General features: G+C 43.9%; 1 protein-coding gene across 2 annotated transcripts; it reads right to left on the reverse strand.

Moving 5' to 3' along the window:
- Positions 1–18: 18 nt before the first annotated feature.
- LOC116899713 (myosin regulatory light chain RLC-A) lies at positions 19–8,147 on the reverse strand. Of its 2 annotated transcripts, none has more exons than XM_032901749.1 (4): positions 7,618–8,147; positions 2,844–3,042; positions 2,263–2,424; positions 19–516 (listed from the first exon to the last, which is right to left on the reverse strand). In XM_032901749.1, exons 2-4 carry the CDS (start codon positions 3,025–3,027, stop codon positions 344–346), a joined length of 519 nt encoding a protein of 172 aa, XP_032757640.1. In that variant the 5' UTR covers positions 3,028–3,042; positions 7,618–8,147; the 3' UTR covers positions 19–343. The 2 variants fall into 2 exon arrangements, with proteins under 2 accessions (XP_032757640.1, XP_032757641.1); XM_032901750.1 differs by having other exon boundaries at positions 7,504–7,745.
- Between the last annotated feature and the right edge of the window lie 13,959 nt (positions 8,148–22,106).

The raw sequence follows: 22,106 nt of genomic DNA on the forward strand, positions 1-22,106 counted from the left end.
GAAGGCTAAACAACTAAGTATTTTATCAGAAAGTTTAATTATCATTCAGAAAAAATTGAGTGGATAACTTTCTCTGAAAAAATATACTGACTCTGTGGCTGCAGTTATTACAAGGGACAAGACTGTCTGTAAGTTAAATCACCTTACGTTCTCATCGGACAATGACAGAAAGTCCCGTTTCCAGTCTGATGATAAAGGTACACGTGGCCCAAAGTGGCTGAGAATAAATACAAAACAAGAAAGGCAAAAGGCAGGAAAGCAAGGGCATGCGACCGGCTCCAGGAGGAAAATCTCAGAAATACCCCAATGGCAACAGGGACGTTTGGCTGGAAGCCACAGCTCTTCAGTCATCTTTGTCCTTCGCTCCGTGCTTGAGGATGCGCGTGAACTCGATGTAGTTGAAATTCCCCTTTTTGTCGATGGGGGCCTCCCTGTACAGCTCATCCACTTCCTCATCTGTGAAGCGGTCGCCCATGGTGGTCAGCAGCTCCCTCAGGTAATCCTCCTGGATGGTGCCTGGAAGAGAAAGAATGGAGCATCAGAGCACCCATCCTCATCCTCAGCCTGTGTGTCCACCAGCCCTGCAAACGCCAGGAGACAACCAGATCCTTAGCGGTTACTCTGCTGTCTGCCTGCCCCACATCCTTTGTGGCTTGGTGCACAAGGACATACCTACCATACAAGCCAGTGCAACAGGTGCCTTGTAACCTGCCACCTGCCATCATTTCCAGGAAACACACACGCTGAAAGTAAGGCAGTCACTTGCAGGACAGAAGCAGAACCCTGTGTCAGCCCTCATTTCTTTTCTAGCACCAGGCATTTTAAAGGGCTCCCCAAGTAACTTGTGTGCATGATGATTGAGAACCTTTAATATACTATCGACCAAAAAAAAATGAAACAGATTTAATCATAAAGCAAGAAAGACTGACAACTTGCTAGTGTGTGAAATTAATATACTAAGAACACGTCCCACAAAGTGAGCTCAACAAATGAATTAAGATTAGAAAAGAAAGTTCAATCCTCTGTAATAAAAAAAGACCCCTAAAATCTTAGAAGTGTAGCTTTGTAGAAATAAATCATTGACTCCAGCCAATTCACTTAATTAGCACTTAAGTCAACCGTGATTGGGAATAAGCGTACAACTAAAATCTATCAATCATGCTCATGTCCAGAGAGAGACACAAATAAAGAATTTGGTGCATGGAAAGAAAGGAAGGGCTTGGGGTTGGGGATTTAGCTCAGTGGTGGAGCGCTTGCCTAGCAAAGGCAAGGCCCTGGGTTCGGTCCCCAGCTCCGAGAAAAAAAAAGAAAAAAGGAAAAAAAAAGAAAGGAAGGGCTTATTGTTTTTAGGAGCAGAGAGAAAATTGTACCAAAAAACAAAACAAAACACACTCACTTGTGCTCAATTGAGCCTCTTTTGTGGATGAGGGCCATGTGTATGAAAATCAGAAGACACCCATACTATGCTGTGGAGAGTCCTGAGAGCTAGAGCGAGGAGACCATGCCTATGTCAGCTGCCCATGACAACCCCTGGCATTTAAGACTAGCCTACATAAGGCAGGTATTCAGGGGTCCTCCCTCTCTACACACACCTGCTCAGCCACAAAGCGGAAATCTTAGGAAACGTGCCCATATGCTTTCTCTGCCAAATGTTGACTGGACAACATTTTTTGTTTGTTTAATGGTTTGGTTTTTTTTGAGATATAGTTTTCTTACTAGATAGCCCAAATTCCGATTCCCAACTCTACTTCCTGATTGTCACTGCATCCGATCCTTACAACAGCTTTGTGAAATGGGTCACATTATTGTCAGTTTCATTAAAAAACAAAAACAACAGAACCTAACGAAGTAGTCTGCCCTGAGTTACGTAGCTATGGCACAGCAGCAGCGTTCTGAAATCAGGTAGCCTGATCCCAGAGTCTAAGCTCTGCTCTGGGTGTTCACTGTGCTGTAGTGCACAGCAATTTATGAGGTTGCAATATATGTCACTTACTCATTTCACCCAGTACTGACAGCCAGCACCTTGGGGAATTAACTTTGTTACGTAAGAGAGTAAACACGTTTCCCAAAAGGTTCCCAGGGTACCCGAGGCTTCTGAAGACACTGACGCTCAAGGGAGGACCCAGGCGAGTGATGAACACAGGCCAGAAAGCTGCAAAGAAAACTCCACACAGTGCTGAGTGCCGAGTCCCCACGTTGAAGTCACTAATACCCTGCCACATCATTAAAACAACTTTGTGATTGAAGGCTACCCCGGCTTACCGATCGCTTCCTCATCGAAGCAAGCGAAGGCGTTTCTGATGACGTCCTCAGGGTCGGTGCCGTTCAGCTTCTCTCCAAACATGGTGAGGAACATGGTGAAATTGATGGGGCCCGGGGCCTCGTTCATCATGGCGTCCAGGTATTCATCAGTTGGATTTTTTCCTAAATAAAAGGAGCCACACTCGCAATCATGTTAATATTCCAATTGTTAATCATGGTAAACATTCTAGCGGAAAATGAAAGCATTTGGGTCCATGACAGGAAAACTAGGGAGGGGGAATGCGCATGCTGAGTGCAGTCCCCACAGAATCCAAAGGGGCTGGACCCTCCCTCCCTGCAGCTACTGAACGCGAGTGCTGGGTACTAACCCAACCCTCTCTGTGCAAGCGGCATGCACTCTTATCTCTGAGCAACGGCCCCAGCCCTCACTTTCTCAAATAACAACCCACATCCAGGTAGGAATGCAGACACAAACAGCCCTCCAGTCCAACCCAGAGACAGGTACCCACCAGGAAACACTACTTCATGAAAAGAATGAAGGAAATTCTATGCAATACATCAGCACTGCAAGTGGACATTACCCATTGAAGCCAGCATATCGTGCAGGTCCTCCTTGTCGATGAAGCCGTCCCGATTCTGGTCGATCATGTTGAAGGCCTCTTTGAACTCCTGGATCTGGGACTGGTCAAACATGGCGAACACGTTGGACGTTGCGCGCTGAGGGCGCTTCTTGGTGGTCTTGGTCTTCGCTCTTTTGCTCGACATGGTGGCGGTTAAATCCTAAAAGCAAGAATTCAAGGGGAATAAAATCAGTACCTAAGATTACTAAGTATGAATCACAATAGTGATTAACAAAAATAAGTGGAATTGTCTTTACATACGACTGAGACTACTTGGTCAGAGCCATGTCTCAGTGGGGTGACATAACTGTGTAAAAATTTCATCCCAACAACCAAACTAAAAGGGAAAAACCAGTCTAGAGCTTTGAGTTTACTCACTCTTAAAAGTTGAAAGTCTTTTTTCCACTAAGGATTCCGATCAACATCCACTCAAAGCAAACAGCATATCAAGATTACATATCCCCACCACCACCATAGCGCTCAGTAACAAAAGAAAAGTAAAACCAAGGAGAGGGTTTGCTTGGGTTGGAGGGGGGTAGATACATGGGAAACGGCAGTTCTCATATAAGGGAACTATGGGGCTGCTAAGGAACACTAATTCATCGTCAGAACCTTATCCTTCTGTAGCTCACACCTAAATTAGCCGACCCACTCTGTCAGAGAAGGGAGGTGGCAAGGCTGACTGACTGAACAGGTCTTCCCTCCTACTCTCTAAGACTAAAGTCATTCTTCCACATTCAGGTAACATTTCAGATTGTACCCACGCTTCAGGAACATTTTGATGAAAGGCTAACAACAACAAAAATAGAATATGAAGTTAATCCACCAAGAGCCAGGTCTTACAGACTTTAGAGTACTTAGAGACTTAACAGTAAGTACTTCACACAGACCTGTTGTTCTGTGAACGGTAGCTGCTCTCAGCCACTGGATATAATTAAAGTTTCTCATTTGAAATCAGAGCACAAGTTATAAAGCAATTTCATTTAAAAAACATCTTAAAATCATAGATATTATCTTGTTCTCTAATAAAATTTATCCCTGTAAAACTTAAAAATAAAAATATATTTTTTTCCAGTGAACACTCAACTTTAAAATAATATGACATTCTCCAAGTGGAAAATCCCATAGTTATCAGATAATAAAATCCTGCATACCATTCTTCGGAGGTGAAGTGGAGATGACAGTATGAGGAGTCCTGCTCGGCAGGACTACGACACTCGGGAGTTATATTCTCCAGGCTGGGCTAAAACAGGCACGACTGACTTCACTCTCTGACCAAGATAACAGTTTTAAAGCTTACGTTCTGAAAACAACATTCAGCCATGATTCCACAAAGCACCATGCCCTTGCTCTAAAAATAAGGCTGTGGACTGCAAAGAATGAACCGCTACCTAGATTCCAGCACCCCAAGTGACCCTGAGAATGTTTCCTACGAGCTAAAAAAACAAAACAAAACAATTTCTTACATTCTTTCCTTGATTACAACACACCAACAGACTAAAATTATGGAAACAGTTAGAAAAGTCCCGCTCACTTTGCTTTTTATCTAAATCGTGCTTCAGATTTGAGAGGGTATCTATCTTATAATGATAGCTGGTCGCAACTCTAGTTATCCACCCCAGAGAGTTAGGCGGTACAGTGGAATGACTCTGGAAAGATGCCCTACAAGGCAATTATGTAGTCTCAAATTTCTACTTTTATTTATCCTTTTGGAACCTATTGTAACCATTCCCAAGTGTGCATTTTCAATCTAATGTCCTCTGAGGCTGCACATCTCATTTACAACACAATGTTGTGTATTCTTCCCTTTGGAGCTAAACAGTTTAACCACCAGGCCACATGGAGAACATCATTACATCTCTTAAATGTGCTCAAGAATGTTCAATATTTTAAGTACAGCATGCCTTTGCAAGGCAAAAAAAATCTTCAAAAATAGCCTGTTTTATATGATAATCTTGTCTTCCTTCCCCCAATAACCCAGGAAAATAGCCGACGAAGGTGAAATTTTTTAACCTACAAAATTCTCATGTAAAACTACATTTGATGGGGGTACTGTTAAAATTCCTTTATAAAAATGCTTAAAATGTTAAAAGTAACATTGATTTTTAATAATATATCCTATTACTTAAAGCATGCATTTAAAAATTAGCAAATGCATTATAAAACAGTTGAAAAGAAGTTTTATTTAGCATTAACAATAGCTTCACACGGAAGTTTAGTGAATTCCATACTTAATTCAACTGTATTAGGACCAGCTAATTATATTGATGTATATCAAATGTCACTGGCATAGAACATGTGTGTGACTCATCTTAAAGAACAGTTAAAACACAGAGAGACAGAAATGCAGTAAATGATTGGCTCAACTTAGGCGATGAGCTACACACTTCCCGTTCCAGAGGAATGACTCTCAAGTTAAAACAATGCATAAAGGTGAGGAAGAAGTGAAGGGGGTGGTGGTGAATGCTTTAATCCCAACACTGGGAGGCAGCGGGACCTGTGGGCCTCAGGCAGCCAAGGGCACACATTGAGACCCTATCATCAAACACTGACAGTTCAGAATGGTCCCCTTATTCCTACAGGATCAGAGAGAAAACTATCGCTATCTTCAGAATTAAGATCAGATGCTCGTCTTCATGGAGTTAATTCTGTCCGAATCTGGTAATGTGGTGCTGAGCAAGTTACTCCCGGGCCTCGACTCTTTCAAGACGACAGTGATTCACAGGTCTCCACACTGGAACCCGGAGCTTCACAGCCATGGCATGGCCAAATACCTTCTACACAAAACACCACCAAACCACAAGCATGTTCGGAACACCCTCAGGTAAAGGAGCACAGAGACAGCAGAGAGAACCTTTGTGAGTGGCAGTCTCCTCTCTGCTGTGGTTCTACACAAGTGAGGCTGTAAAATATAATGCTCAAGTTAGTTTAAGAAGTTAGAGCTAAATAAAACTGCAAATATTTTAACTTAGGGTGTATGGCAGGATCATCTGAGATCCCCACTTTGAGGGCTTTGTGAAAGATCTTTGGTATGAAACTTAAGAAGCAGAAGATTTGCCAGCCGGCCTTCTAGAGAACATATGAAAGTTTCAGAGCATCAGAAAGAAAAGGAAGGGGGCGGGTGGTCAAGACGGTTTCTGTTTACAGACGGAAAGGAGTCTGACTTAGTTTTAAACTAAGACAGGGTTGTAGCAATGCGTGTTGTATGGTGTGGGTTGTTCTGCAGTTCTGGATCATGTACGCTAGGTATGCACTCTGCCACTGAGCTACATCCCACCCAAGAAGTTTCATGTTTTAGCAGTTGACTAAATGGGAGCCTCGTGATTAAGGAAGACGTCAGACTATGAAGACAGCCTCGAAGAGGCTTTCTACACATGCCGAGGGCAACCAGATTTCACAGAATCTTTAGAAATGTAGAATTTATAGAAACTATGATAAAGTTTGATGTGGGGCTCATAACTGGGCTTATAATCCTAGCCCTTGAAGCAGAAAGACCATCTCAAGTTCCAGGTCAGTCTGGGCTAAAAGGAGACCCTATCCAAAATAACAAACAAACAACAACAACAACAAAAAAGCAGCCTATGAAACCTTTTAATCCACACTAAGATATACCTGAGATTGCCTAAATTTAAATAGTAGGATCTCACATGCCTAAACTAGTAATAGATATAAATTCTTAATAGGACATTTACACTACAGCCTACTAACTTAATATCTTTTAATAAAAAAACTCTTTTAAAACTGGGAAATATATCCTTTGGAAAACTCCCATTTCAAAACCTCACAGTGTGGTAGCACCTAGGTATGGCTTGCTTTGAAATCCAGATCAAATCAATGCACTTTTTTACAAGACGAGATGGGGGAGGGCGATAAACTCAGTTTTTTAAAGTATATTTTCAAGCTGGTATTTCAGTTTCAAGGAAAACCACGTTTTTACTTCTTAGGCACACTTCCGGTTGAGAGTCAGCTTGGATCTTCCTAGACAGCCACACCCAAGAGTTCTGAGCACCTTTAAAAAAGTCATTAGTTGCCAGGATTGACTAATGAACCACGCTTCACTTTTGAAGACAAAAAATGCTTTTCTAATTAATCCTCATCAAAAGCCATCCAGAAAAAAGAAAATACCAACAATTTTAGTGGAGATTCACTTTCGTCACCCTTTGACACAAATTTTGCACTAAAGAAGTTAAAATCTTAAAAGATCCCTAAAGATCTTATATATTTACATGCCTACTGACTCTTAATGTCAGGCAAACAAAACTTCAATCTCCTCTCTGTTCAAATACCACTTTTAAAAGTTCTACTTAGAGGGACGCGCGCTGAGCTGCAAATACAGGGCCGAGGGCGGCTGTGCTACGGTTTTATCCACAACTTTCTCGGTTCCCGCAAGTTTACGTTAGCAACTCAACAGAGCTCCGGAGTCAGCTCTGTGGGGCTCTGGTTTCGCGGGTAGGCAATGGTCCAAGGCGCACGGCGCTGGCGAGCTAAGCAACATTTCCCAAGATCCAAGTTTGGGAAGCAGAGCGACTTCTGCGCCCCGGCTGCCCCGGCTGCCCCGGCTGCCCCGGCTCCCCGGCCCCTGGCTCCACGCCCCGCTCTCCCAGGGCTCGCGGAGACACACCTGCCCAGGTGCGCTCCCCAGCCGCGGCTCCCGGCGGCCCCCACGTTCACCGCCGCCCGGCGAGGACACCTCCTGGGGCCGGGCCACACCCGCTCGGCGGCCAGCACCACTCACCCTGCTCAGCTGCGAGAACCAAGAGTGAGCGTCTCTGCGAAGCTTTGCCGCCGCCCTCACAGACTTTCTAACTTTCCAGCCGCCCAAGAACGGCCACTTCCGGCCTCCGCTCGCAAACCGGAAGGAAGCCTGGCGGCCATTCTCCGCCGCCTCTATGGGCCAGCCCTGACGGGAGGGGGACCTCAGGGAAGGTGTCAGAGCAGATGGCGGGCTCAGGGCGCCGATGAGAAGTACCGAACGGGGAGTTTAGGGCTGAAATGACCGTGTGGAGGACCTCTCGGTCTAATTACTGACTCTTCGTCTTTCTCGCGTCTGCGTTTGAACTGTGATTCTGTTTCCTCCCCCCCCTTCAGCAGATGGTTGCGCCTGTCCTGGAGCTCTCCTCTGCCCGCATTCCAGAGCGTGGAGAGAGGCGGGGAACCCCGTCTAAGTCCATTTAGGGAAATTGAGGAGCGAAGTGCCGCGGGTCTCACGTGACTAGCCTTGGCTCCGCTCCCCAGCCGGGCGCCCCCGCTCGGCTGGAGTGCGCCTGCGCGGGAAACTAGAGTGAATCAGCGTGTGGGTCAGCGCCTCAGCGTCTGGGCGGCGCAGAAGGGAGTGTGCGAGCAACTCGAAAAGTATGAAAAGGAATTTTAAAATAGCTCCTCACTTTTCCCACGCGGGACGGAATACTAAAGTTTCAGGGCCGCGCTGCCTCTTTGGCCCACATAGAGTTCATGAATTCAGTTTTGATTGTTCCGCTCCCTCTTGCAAAACGTTCTCTGGAACTTTCTTCCAGAGTCCCCTTTTACCCTGATGGTGACTCCTGCCTGCCCCACCTACCGCTCCAGGGTGAATGATGTAATTGGAATAAAGTGCTGGACCAATTTTCTCGCCGGGTCTTCTTGCGTGGCTCAGCTGCTAACAATAGTTCCTCTTTAAAGGAAGAGGGGTCACAATCCTGGTGAGACAATAAAGATATATGTTAAATATCCCTAAGATCAGTTGTTTCCTTCAAGAAGCATTCGTCCCATTAATTAGTGATGTGATTTAAAGTTAATTCAGAGGCAAGGCCAATGAGAGAAAAAAATACCGTAATCCTTAGATGGCAGAAACAAAATTTCCCTCCCTTCTTTGATACTCACTTGGAGTGGTAACTAAAAATACAAGTAACTAAGTACTTCACCTCCAGCTCCCTAAGCTAAGGTCTTTAAGAGAGGGTTCTGGGTTGTCAAGGACTTAAGAAGCCCAACATGACTTCTAGGGAAGATTGGGGATACAGCTGTGACAGTACAAACTCAGAGGTCTGAGCAGTCAGAAACAGAGGTGGCTTCTGAGGCAATGCGGCTTCCGCAGTGCATGCACCTCCACAAGGATATGGTCTGCCCTACTGGAAAGCTTAGGTCTTCTGAAGCTCCCTGTCCGGAAGGGGAACACCAAAACCCATTCTGTGGACGAGGAAATGAGCAGCTTCCATTCCGTCTCAGCTGGAAAACAGCATCTTGTTGCTTTCCTAGGAGTTGCCGATGTATCCTTACCAAATTCAATAGGTTTTAAACTGGTAAGTACTGTGGAGGGGCTATGGTTTGCTCGACATAAATGAACAGTTGTTTCCTCAGGATTGGGTTGTGGGTTAAAAGAGAAAGGGCAGAGAATTACAGGGAACAAAAATGAATAGATTACAGAAGAACAAATAAACCTACCTGGAAGCTAGGAAGATGTTCCAGAGGCAGTTTGCCCTGATTCTAGGGGTTAATAGAGGGAAGGAGGGAGGGAGAGACAGAGACAGAGACAGAGACAGAGAGAGGTGTCAGGTCATCTGGAGGAGCAAAGAACCCGGCTCATTTGAATTTGGTTTCTGTTCACCCTGTATTCACTCCCACAGGTAACTATGGATATATGGATATACCAAGTCAATGTGGAAAGGACGTCTTAGACCCACTACGGAAGGCCTCTGACACTGTCAGATGAACCTGTTCTTTTGTAACCTATAGGAAATCTTCATGAAACAGCAGGTGAGCCCTTTTCACTCCACGTTTGACAGTCTGGATTCTCCACCATATCTTTCCTTTAGCAAGCTGTGTAACTTGGAGAACAAGTCCCTCTGTCGACCTCAAGCCCAGCCAATTTTTCTGTATCCCTCCAGCCTGCCTTACAAGGCTTTCTGATTAAATGAGATCATTTATAATGCCATTTTAATTAAAGACTTATTTATTTTTCATATATGGATATTTGACTGCATATATATCTGCACACCAGAAGAGGACATTAGATCCCATATATGTGGGTGCTGGGTTTTGATCCCAGAACCTCTGAAAGAACAACCAGTGCTCTTAACTGCTGAGCTGTCGCTCTAGCCCCTTACTTGCTGTGGTGGTTTGAATGGGCTTTGCACAGGGAGTGGCGCTATTAGGAGGTGTGGCCTTGTTGGACGAAGTGTGTCTTTGTGGATATGGGCTTTGAGTTTCCAATGCTTAGACTCCACCTAATGTTGAATGTCAGTCTCCTCCTGACTACCTGCCAGGACAGTCTCTCCTGGTTGCCTTCAGATCAAGATTCTTGGCTCCTCCAGCATATATCTGCCTGGATGCTGCTATACTTCCCACTGTGATGATAATGGACTGAACCTCTAAAACTGTAAGCCAGCCCCAATTAAATGTTGTCCTTTATAAGAGTTGCCTTGGTCATGGCTTCTCTTCACAGCAATAAAACCCAAACTAAGACCCTTATAAATTTAAAGGAAGATTTTTCTAAGTACAGAAGAGTGGCTCTTAAACTCTGTCTGTGGGATTGTATGTGGGGTGGTATGGTGTAAATGGTGCATGTAACTCATTGTGCAGGTGTACACACCGTGCATGAGATGTCTTCCTCTATCACTCTGTCTCTCCCTGAATCAGGAGCTCCCTGTTTCTATGTGGCTGACTGGCCAGCAATCCTGCAGAATGCCTCCCATACCCTGCTGGTGTCTGCCCATCAGTGTTGGAGATATGGGCTTATCAACAATCTCCCCGACTTCTAGTGGCTTTCAAATTTTTGGCAGAAACTTAAAGTTGGAAATTTATACCAGGACTGGCTCAGCCTAATGACCAGACCTAATGACCTAAGTTAAATCCAGGGACTCACATGTCAGAAGGAAAGGACCAACTTTCACAAGCTGTCCAATGGCACAAGCCATGTAGGAAAGGCCATAGCAAGCAAGTGAATTTTCTGGAGTTGGTCCACCATTTTGCATGGCTGTGATGGGTGCACTCTGGAGAGGCATGGGCCCCAGAGACTTCATCCCACAATTGCTTCTCCCTGGCATTCCTGCCACTATTATATAACCTGTTGATTCTTGGGCATCAGCACACCCTATTGGGCAGATTTCCTGAAGATCAATAGGAAGATGTACTTTCATGTAATAATGCTTTTTAGATGAATTGATTATTTCATTATTCCTGATAAGGATTTTATAGAACTCCAGAACTGATTCAAGTAATTTTAAACCCCTGAAGAATAAAAGGCTGCAAACAGAGCTTGGTATCACAAGCATGTGACTTGCACTAGGAAGAAAACTAGACTTTGGGGCAAATTAATGATCAAGGAAAAGAACATTTCATTCTAGGTCAGGTCCAAGAATGAAGCCACAGGTGAGCACTATGGTAAAGCAAGGCCCTGTGAAACTGTTGCTGCGAACTTATAATGAGCTTATAGACTAAACACTGCTGTGAACTTACTATAAACATCTTTCTGTAACTCCCTTCTGTGTAACATTTTATCTGTGAGGTAAGTTTATAAAGAACTTTTGTCTAAGAAGCTATAAAGGAGCTGAGAGAAACAGTAAAGTATGGCTGTTGGGTCTCTGTTATACCCAACAAATATGGTTATATGTCTCTCTATGTGTACATATAATATGTCTATGTAGGTATGTCTGTATCTAAATGTATGTACACATACATACATGTGTACATGTATGTGCTCATGACCTTTTCTCTATGCTTTTCTTTCTTGCTGTCTCACAAAGAATTAATGAGCTCCAAGCCTCTCCAAGCCAACAAGTGGCTCCAGAGTTGAGTAAGGAGCCCAAGTAATTAAGTTTCTTTCCTAATCCCCCACTGCTTTCAGCAGGAGCCAGTTGCCAGAAGCCAGGGAGAGTTAATTGCCAGAAGTCATCAGCTTCTGGAACATCCTATGTTCCACCTCAGTAGCTAAAGGTCAAGGTTAGACCTTGACAGTCCACTGATGCACACCCACAGAAATAAAGAGATATGTATCACCAAGTAATGCCTATCTGTGATGCTTTGCAAGTTTTCCTATTCTATTTAAAATCTCTATTAATTCACATGGCTGCGATGTTAAAAAGAAATCACAGGCTAGGTGGCTCAAATAACAAGAATTTGTTTTCCACTCTCTGAAGGCTGAGAAGTCCAAAATAAAGGAACTGGCTGGTTCACTTCTTGCTGAAACTGTTACAGTTTCAGACAGCCACCTCCTTGCCCTGTCCTACATGGCAGAGAGAGGCTTTTCTCTCTTCTTCCTATGGCTCCTAACTGATGAGGGCCTCACCCCACGGTCTGTCTAAAATTTTTTTATCTCCTAGGGTCCTCTCTTGAAATCATGCCCAAGTCCTCCTAAAATGTGAGGTCATGTTCCACCAGTGCTGGGGTTCTCAGGAGCCGGGGGTAAGGAGTGCAGACTTTGCTTCTAAAGGAACATTTGTTAATGTCAGGAGACGCTTTGCATCTTTATAACCAGAGGGCTGCTTCTGGCATGTAGAGAGTAGAAGTCAGAGATGCTGCCAGAAGGGCTAAGATTGAGAAAACACTACACTACTGATTTGGAGGCTCAGTATTAAGGGATGACTTGGGGGTACTCTGAGTACCAAATGGCAGAATTCATTGTTCCTTCCTCATAGCAAGACAGTTGTTTTCTGAGGTCAGGTCTAAAGAGAAAAGGAGAGCTAAAGTTACCATGTGCCCAGCATATGTTAGGTGTTTATGTAACATTTAATTCTTAACTCAGCTGGGGAGGTGAAGGCATTGTCATTTGCTTTTCCTACACATGCTGAGATTCATGATATTTCAGTTATTTGCACAGGTTATCTAAATAGTCACACAAGAAGCCAAAAGTATAAGTTATTTCATTTTCCGGGGATAGGAGAGAAAGAAGTAGTACAGTGCAAATCAACCCTCACTTCTCTAATTATTTATGAACACCAACAAATAGTTGGTAATTGACAGCTTACTTGGGTGTGTATAGCTAGTTAGCACAGTTAAAAAACCTATGTTTTCTATTTAAAGAATCTAAAGTGCATGTTTCTGTGTGTGTGTGTGTGTGTGTGTGTATGTGTGTGTATATGTTTGTGTATATGTCTCTCTCTGTATATGTATGTGTGTGTCTATGTTTGTGTATATGTCTCTCTCTGTATATGTATGTGTGTGTCTCTGTGCATGTATGTGTGTATGTTTCTCTCTGTGTATGACTGTGTATATATTTGTGTGTATGTCTCTGTATGTCTGTGTGTATGTGTGTGTATGTCTGTCTCTCTCTGTGGATATGTATGACTCTGTATGTGTGTATGTCTTTCTGTGTGCCTCTGTGTGTATGTCTCTCTGTGTGTATGTCTCTCTCTCTGTATGTGTGTATGTTTCTCTCTTTGTATGTCTCTCTGTGTGTCTGTGTGTATGTCTCTCTCTCTCACTCTGTATGTCTTTGTGTGTGTATGTTTCTCTGTGTGTGTATGTTTCTCTGTGTGTGTATATATGACTCTCTCTGTATGTCTCACTCACTTCGTGTATGTGTGTATATGTCTCTCTGTATGTGTGTATCTCTCTGTGTGACACAATCTCTCTCTGTGTGTATGTGTCTCTTTATGTGTATATGTGTGACTCTCTGTATCTCTCTCTGTGTGTGTGTGTGTGTGTGTGTGTGTGTGTGTGTGTGTGTGTGTGAGAGAGAGAGAGAGAGAGAGAGAGAGAGAGAGAGGGAGAGAGAGAGAGAAGAGAGGTAACAATGATGAGCTTTAATCTATTAGTCTAGGAAAACAGTAGGAGGCGCTCTTGTCTTTTAAATGAAGAGAATGTTTAACTAAATCTGCCTGATAATTAAACTTGAAGCAACAGAGCTACAAAGAGACTACAAATCGTGTATTAAAAGGATATAGAAAAGTCAACATGAATGAAGAATTTCTGGTTTTTAAAATTTAGTCAATATTTTTCTTAAAAATTTTTAATATTTATTTACTTTATGTGTGAGTGTTTTACTTGCATGTATGTATGTGTAGCATGGGCCTTTGGGATCAGAAGAGTGTTAGATTTGCTGGAAGTGGAGTTATGAATGCCTGTAAGCCCCAGGTAGGTGCTGGGAACTGAACCTGGGTCCCCTGCAAGAGCAATCATTGGTCGTAACTGCTGAGCCTTCTTTCCAGCTCCCAAACTTATTTTTTCAATGTAATATTATCATTAATTCTTTGAAAATTTCATACACTCACAGAATGGACTTAATAAAAATTGTTTTTAAGCCGAGGAGTGATCATTGCGGTGAAAGCATGTGGGACTGAGGCTGGGGATGCAGCATGGCTGGTAGAGTGCCTGAGTTTGCTCCTCTGTACCACATAAGCTCAGAGCGGCAGTACAGCCTGTGATCTGGGCAGTCGGGAGGTCAAGGCATCCTCAGGCTCTAGTGCGAGGGCTGTAACTCCATATTATAATCATTTCATATAAAATGCCTCATGAAAGACGGGGTCTCAGCACAACCTTAGAGCGTTATAAATGAACAAAATTCCTCCAAACCAGATGCTACTAAGTTTAAAAGCAGAAAGTTGGCCAAAGGATAAAAAAAAATAGATATGGTAAAAATTTGAAGTCATGAAGGTCAATACCTGTTTTCCTAAGTGTCATAGGTAATGAAAGACCTCTTTTCGAAAATGAAAAGAAAGTGTATTTTGGAAAACAAAATATGGAAACAGAGCCAGAACTGGTGGTGCAGGCCCAGAACCCCAGATACTCAGGAGGCTGAACATAGGCAATGACAGATACAAGTCCTGCCTGGCAGATCAGGTTCAAGAGCAACCCTGGGAATAACCTCGCTCTTACAATGTGTGTGGCGACCAACTGCAGCCGTGTCGTTCAGAAACACAAGCATAGCAACGTGAGGAATGGAATCCTGTATCGTTGTTGGGTTGAGTATATAAAATTTTTAAATGGCTTCAAGTTATCTTTAACACATGACTAAACTTTAAACTGTACAATACAGCGACATAAGTCTTGACATGTGCATCTTCTTGTGAAAGCCATCACTGTACCTATGACAGTGAATGCTCACATTACCCTGTTGTTGTATATTATAAAAGCGCATGACCGGTTCCCACGAGTTCCCACTCTGCGTGGATCCGGTGCCCTTGCCGTTTCCCTGTCAGCTGATTTCTCACACTGACACACTGTCCCCTAGCCCGGTTGTTACCACGCCTGAGACTCACATCGTGTTCCGAGGGCCTAGCATTTTATAGCCTAGCACAACTTCCTGTCACTGACTCCACTCACACTCCCAACCACCCAGTCAAAACACGACTCAACAAACCCAACAACCAGGTTTATATGTTAATTACTCAATTCGAAATACATCCACACCATTAATTTACAACCAATTGACAAGGGTATAAACCGCTCACCTAGATAAGATATAGTTTGCTCATCTAGACACACAAAATCCTGTACACATCCATCCCTTAAGAATGGTCATAACAACCTGTATCTATGAAGAGATGCATGACGTCTGCCTCCATGTTGCTTCTCCCCTGCTCTCCCTCTCGCTCTGGTCTCTCCTCTCTAAAACTTTTCTCCAGTCCATCCTTCCTTCTCGCCCAATGACAGGCCTCGCTCTATCCCATACCAGCCTTCACCTGCATAATGACACAACCTACATCAGCCTCAGAGCTTCATGCCCCTTTGCAGATTTCTCTGACTTTTCCCGTTCCCCCAAATCCAGACAACCACCAGTCCCTTTATGTTGGTAGAGTTTACATGAACATGCGCTTTTATTTAATTAGTCAAAGTGTTACTATTAAACAATTTATGGTCCTGCTTTCATAAAAAAAATATAAAAAGGGAAAAATTGAAATGGAAATGTCTTGTGACAAACAGATATATCCAGAATACAAAATGTTTAATATACTACTCCATTTTCACTCCTTCAACGGCAAGCAGGAGAGACACGGTTCAAAGAGTTCAAGAGAAAAACTTTAGGGAACCACACAAACCCAGAAGTTCAGGTTCTAGCCTCTTGCTTTTTCGTCTCATGGGCCAAATGGTCATTCTCTGACTGCCTACATCTGGGTTTGCCCATCCTCTACCAACTGCCTTCCTCCACCACCCTTAGCTTGTGGCCCCTCGGAACTTCAGATTGCCATGTGTCATAGGGTTTGCATTGCTGTGAGGAGACACCATGACCAAGGCAACTCTTACAAAGGACAATATTTAATTGGTACTGGCTCACAGGTTCAGAGGTTCCGTCCATCATCATCAAGGTGGGAGCATGGCAGTGTCCAGGCAGATGTGGGACTGGAGGAACTGAAAGCTACATATCTTGATCCAAAGGCAGACAGGAAGAGACTGGCTCCCACATGGCTAGGAGAAGGGTCTCAAAGCCACCCTCACAGGGATGCACTTCCTCCAACAATGCCACACCCACTCCAACATAGCCAAACCCACTCCAACAAGGCCACATCTCCTAACAGTGCCACTCCGCCGGCCAAGCTTATACAAACCACCATGCCATAGTCTACCTCATTCTAAATATACTTATATCATCTCCTGGTTTAGCCCTTTTGACTTTCTTTTTCTGCTGCTAAGTGTTGTAGCAGTATTTCCAATTTGGTGTCTCAAAGAGAAACATGTAATTTAGCTTCATTTGCCTTTTTGAGCCATTCTGTAGGTTGCTTGGTGGTCAGGATATATATCAGGTATTTTTGGATCTGGAGCCAACCACTATCTGTGATTGGAGAGCAAGAACCCCGCAGCAGGCACTGTAAGCTGAGTTAGCTATGCTCAGGAAAGGAAGGGTGTGTGTGTGTGTGTGTGTGTGTGTGTGTGTGTGTGTGTGTGTGTGTGTGTGTGTGTGTGTGTCTTTCTGGAGAGAGAGAGAGAGAGAGAGAGAGAGAGAGAGAGAGAGAGAGAGAGGAAAGTGCTTACCTTACCTGTCATAAGCAGTGTAGGTCTTTAGAGCTTGCTGGAAATGGAATTAAAGTTTAGCACGTATTTACTAATCTTGTGACTTTCAGTAACTTTAATGAATCGGAGGAGCCCTGACCTCTCTGAACTTTATTTTTTTCATTCATACTTGGGGGTAATAATATCTTTCAGAGACTTGGTAAAAACAAAAAGTTAAAACAATATCTGCACGCAGTACATTGGAGTTCTCAGCAATGTTGGATGTTTATAACAGTTTAATGGTGATATTAAAAAAAAAATCTACCCATAGATTGATATATCTCAGATATATTCTGTGTCAGAGCTAAAAGATAGCTCACCCAAGAAGAAAACCAGATAGGTACAGATATTAACTTTAAGGATGTTCAGTCAAACAAATTTTTAATGCATTTAAAAATAGTTATTTCTTACTTACATCAATTGAATGTTTTAACAAAATAATCCAAACATTATTTTTCCAATCTAATTTTTCTATTTTGTTTTTGTTTTTGAGATGGGCTGGCTTTGAACTCATGATCCTCCTGCTGCCACCACCTGTTACAAGCACAAGTCATTACACTGGCAAACACTGTGGTATTAATGGGTACTGAGGAACAATATACTACATTTGGTTTCCGGTGCTATAGATTGAGCAGATTTTTATAAATGGCAGTCCCACAAACAATACCTTGGAATTCATAGTACCATCTGGAAAAATACTTCCTAAGCAAATAATTGAGAAGGAACACTTTTGTAGGTACAGATATATATAGCTTTCTTTCTAGTGCAGAGGCTTTTGTGATTTTTATAACTAAAAGAGGGGAGTTGGTTTTTCCTCTTCTGTTGTGCATTGGAATCATCTTGGAGCTTTCAAAAAGCCAGCGATTCTGAGTTAATTGTTCTAGAATACAGCCTGATCCTGACTGTGCTTTTTAACACTCCCCAGGTGAGACTAACATGGACCTATGAGGGAGAATTGCTCTTGCCCCTCCTTATCCAGGGACCCATGAAAGCACAAGAGCCAGAGAGGCTAAAAGGCCTCTCAGAAGAACACACGTGGGCCATGGAAATGATGATGTACCTGCTGCCTCCTTCCACTCAAGTCCTGGAAATATGCATGTGGTCAGCACTTAGACTAGGCAACAAAGCATGGGGAAGCAATACAGCGCAAGGTAATATGGATGACCACAGACAGAGTAGAAAGTAATGCATGCAGGTCAGTGAGAACCACAGTAACTGGGGTCCATCCCTGCCATTCACCCAGAGCAGCAGTTGTTCCCTCTGGAGCTGTTGCCTCCTTTTGGGGAGCACAGTCCTTTCTTGCCTCTCTCTGATCCACTAGACGCAAGTCTCTCTGTTGGAAAGGTGAAGCTCTCAGCATCTGGGTCAGCAAGAGACCCCCTCCCACACACCCACACACTTTTTACCACATCAATTAACCATTCTGTGGCATTCAATATGCCACTCCCACTCATCTCTAGAACTTCTCACCTCCCCTAACCAACATTTGGTAGCCATTAAAGACACTGCCCCTGGCATCTGCCATTCTGCTTGCTGTCTCCGTGAACCTGACTCCTGTAAGCTCAGGGCATGGTGGTTTAGCCGGCTCCATCACCAGAGCTAGAGAGAAGCAGGGTAGATGGCACTGAACCGTGTTCTGATCTCCTACTTGTCTCCCAATCGTGTGCTTGGCTGCCCCACAGTTCTTGTTTCTCCATCTCTTAAATAGTCTCTGCTTCCTTATCAAATGCCCACTGTGTGTCAAGAGCTATGCTAGACATGGGAGTCTTACAAAAAGTTCAGCTTCTTGTCTGCAGGCAGCTCACAGTACGGGAGATAGGTGTGCATGTGCTAGGCAAGCAAAGGAGTGGCTCATGTGGAGCAACTGAGGCTTTCAAGTCCCAGAGCTTGGAGGAATTGCTGTGGTTGGAAGTAAGGGACAAAACAGAAACAGAGGGGTGGGGCTGGAGGTGTAGGTCGGATGGCCAAGATCCCCTAAACTGTTAAGGAGTGTAGCTGGGAAAGCAAGAGGACCCAGGAAGGTTCTAAAGGAGAGAAGATGCGAGAGCTCTGCCTGAGTGCATCCTCAGTCTCCAGCTGCAGCCCTCATTCTGCCCGGTCATTAGACCTGGTTTACTGTGGTTCGTCATACTGCCCAGGCTTTGTGACAGTGTATCTTAGTGCTGACGCACAAGGTCATCACAGCTTCTAAATAGCTTTGACAAATTATATACAATGTGTCTGCTAATCTGGAAAATAAATGGACTCCTGAGCGAAGTTTGCTCTAGCCTTTGTGTGAAACAGGGATGAGGCCATCATTCTTCTCAACATGCAACATTCCAGATTTTCTGTCTCTGGGGATTGAAACATTGTTTGCTGACACACATTTGTGAACAATGAGGAAAGCATTACCCCCCAAGCCAAGCAAAGAGCCTGTCAGAACCACAGGAAGGGGAGTCAGGTGGGGAGAAAGAGAAAAGGAAAGACAGGGCAGACAGCTGCCTGACTGTTCTTAGTGTTTAGCATTCACAGAGCCCTTTATTTACCGGTGGAGGGCAGAGGGGCATGCTGAGAGCAGGCTATGGGTCAAGGTTAAAACAGTACAGTTACCGCCTCATCATCTTGAACACAGTAGGGTATCTTAGGCTATAGTAAAGGTAGTTAAGGCTTAGCTAGAACTTGGGACTTGCTTGTCATTTAAGATGCTGTCTCATTCATATTAGACTCTGCCCTCCTTCCTGCAGAAGATGCTGTCTAGGAAGAGAGGTGTCAAGGCTGGAGTTTGGATCTAGGGTGGTAGCAGGAGCCAAGAGCAACGCTTTGCCTCTCCAACCAGTACTGCTGTGTACTTCTGCTTGTGCAGAAGGGTTTGACCAGCCTCTGCAGACCTAACCAAGGCCAGCCTCTGCAGACCTAACCATGACCAGCCTCTGCAGACCTAAGGCCAGTTTGCTAGCAACCAAGGGCTTCCCTCCTCAAGTAAACATGGAAGGTTTGGTTTTATTTAACCTTGGTTGTCAACTTGAAAGGAGTTAGAATCACCGTAGGAACATACCTTGGGTGCATCTTTAGGGGTGTCTCCAGAAAGGTTAAACTGAGCACACATCTCTCTCTGCTCTCTGATTGTGAACACAGCACCACCGTTGGCTTCACGATGCTGACACCATGCCTTCTGCTGACATGGACCACACCCCTTGACCTGCAGGCCCAACCCTTCCTTTCTTAGGTTTTTCTTCAGTTGTTTCATCGCAGCAGTAAGAAACATAATTGATACAGAGGTCTGGCAAAGTTAAAGTCCTTGGGATGGAGGAAAGAACTGAGAGAAGGAAATAGAGGCAAGAAAAGAATAGGAAGATATTACTTTTTAAATACATGAGTGCAGCATTCCACAGAGAACCAACACCTCCTTCCGTGAAACTGTTTGAGCTTACTGGCGGCATAGAGCCTACTCTGGGGACACAGGAGTAGACAGGATCAGAGTGGATGTTGGGACCCTGCCTTACCACATACCTGGTAGGGCTGTACCATCACGGGCTTGCCCCTTTTCAGGATCACTGACCCAGAAATCCTTCCCTTCTGCCCAGTTTGGAGGTCGTAGCCTGCAGGGCCTGATGTAAGACTGCTGGCTTCATTTTGCCAGTGCTCAGATAACTAGCTCTAATTTTAGCTCTAGATTTAGTTCAGATCTGGTTCATTTAATAACGAGGTGAGACTTGGCTTCTCATAAGAATTCTAGGCCCTGCCTTCCTATCCTTCTCTCCCTTCTATCGTCCTCATGCCCCCTCCCCTATTTGCAAACCACAGTCTTTAATGGAAACACAAACACATGTGAATTGTTTTCAGGGACTTTAGAAATTAAAAACATTTAAAAAACAAAACCAAAAAAACCAAAAACATGCCGACGAGCGGGCATCTCAGAGGTAAGTTGTCAACTCTGAGCAGTTTCCCTTTTTAGTACAAAGTGTTCTAGATCAGTTTATGAGTGAGGACAGAGTAGAAGTCACGCTCTAGACTGACAGCACACAAAAAAATCAATCTAGAGACAACTAGAGAGCAAATGTGGGTTCAGAGCTTTAGAGGTGAAGTGGTTCTTGAAGTCATTCAATAAACAGCAAGATTAGACACTAGATGCCTCAGATACCTGAAGCCCCACCTCTGAACACACACAAACACACACACACACACCACACATATACATACCTACATGTTCACATACATATACATACACTCACCACATACACATACCACACACACACACACACACATACACACACAAGACACACACACACGCACACATACACACACACATACACAAACAAGACACACACACACACACATGCACACACACATGCACACACACAGAGCAACTTTAAGCTAGGGAGGATACAAGCTAGTTACCATACAATTATAGGTAACTACAGCTGCAGCCTTCAAAAGAGCCCATGGAACAATTCAGCTAAGCTTTTTCTTTTTTCTTTTCTTTTCTTTTTTCCATTCAAAACAAACAAATCAACTAAGGAGCAAAACCTTGTCATCAAAAAGGAAAAGAAAGCTCACATTTTAAAATTAGTATCGACCTAGTACCTTGGTCACTTCTCCTGCTAAATCTCTTTGTCTTCAGTATAAGCATGTTTAGGGTAAGATTAGTTATGATTTTATTTTTTATTGGATCTATTTCTTTATTTACATTTCAAATATTATTCCCTTTTCTGGTTTCCTGTCCATAAGCCCCCTATCCCCTCTCCCTCCTTCATAAGGGTGTTCTCCCCATCTATCTCTCCTTACCACACCCCCCCACATTCCTCTGCACTGGGGGTCCAACATTGGCAGGACTAAGGGCTTCTCCTTCCACTGGTGCCCAACAAGGCCATCCTCTGCTACATATGAAGCTGGAGCCATGGGTCAGTCCATATATAGTTTTTGGGTAGTGGTTTAGTTCCTGGGAGCTCTGGTTGCTGGCATTGTTGTTCTTATGTGGTTACAAACTCCTTCAGCTCCTTCAATCCTTTCTCTGATTCCTCCAATGGAGGTCCCATTTTCAGTTCAGTGGTTTGCTGCTAGCGTTCGCCTCTGTATTTGACATGCTTTGGTTGTGTCTCTCAGGAGAGATCTATATCTGGTTCCTGTCAGCATGCCCTTCTTAGCTTCATCCATCTTATCTAGTCTTGGTGGTTGTATATATATGGGCCACATGTGGGGCAGGCTGTTTCAAGGATCTTCATTGAAAAGAGAAGGAAAATTTTAACCCCAGGGCCTGTCTCAGTCTCCTTTCTTCCCCGTTGGTAGCATGACATTAGATTTCCCTCTTTGTTCCTGTCTTGTAAAGGCAAGGGATTCGTTCAGGTT

Source organism: Rattus rattus, chromosome 4, assembly GCF_011064425.1.
Source record: "Rattus rattus isolate New Zealand chromosome 4, Rrattus_CSIRO_v1, whole genome shotgun sequence".
In the NCBI taxonomy this organism is placed as follows: domain Eukaryota; kingdom Metazoa; phylum Chordata; class Mammalia; order Rodentia; family Muridae; genus Rattus; species Rattus rattus.

Excerpts from the sequence above, each read along its gene's own strand:
- LOC116899713 (XM_032901749.1), bottom strand. The coding sequence starts at position 3,027 with ATGTCGAGCAAAAGAGCGAAGACCAAGACCACCAAGAAGCGCCCTCAG. Across the intron at positions 2,425-2,843 it reads CGATATGCTGGCTTCAATGG|GAAAAAATCCAACTGATGAA; the intron begins GTAATGTCCACT and ends CCTTTTATTTAG. Across the intron at positions 517-2,262 it reads CTTCGATGAGGAAGCGATCG|GCACCATCCAGGAGGATTAC; the intron begins GTAAGCCGGGGT and ends TTTCTCTTCCAG.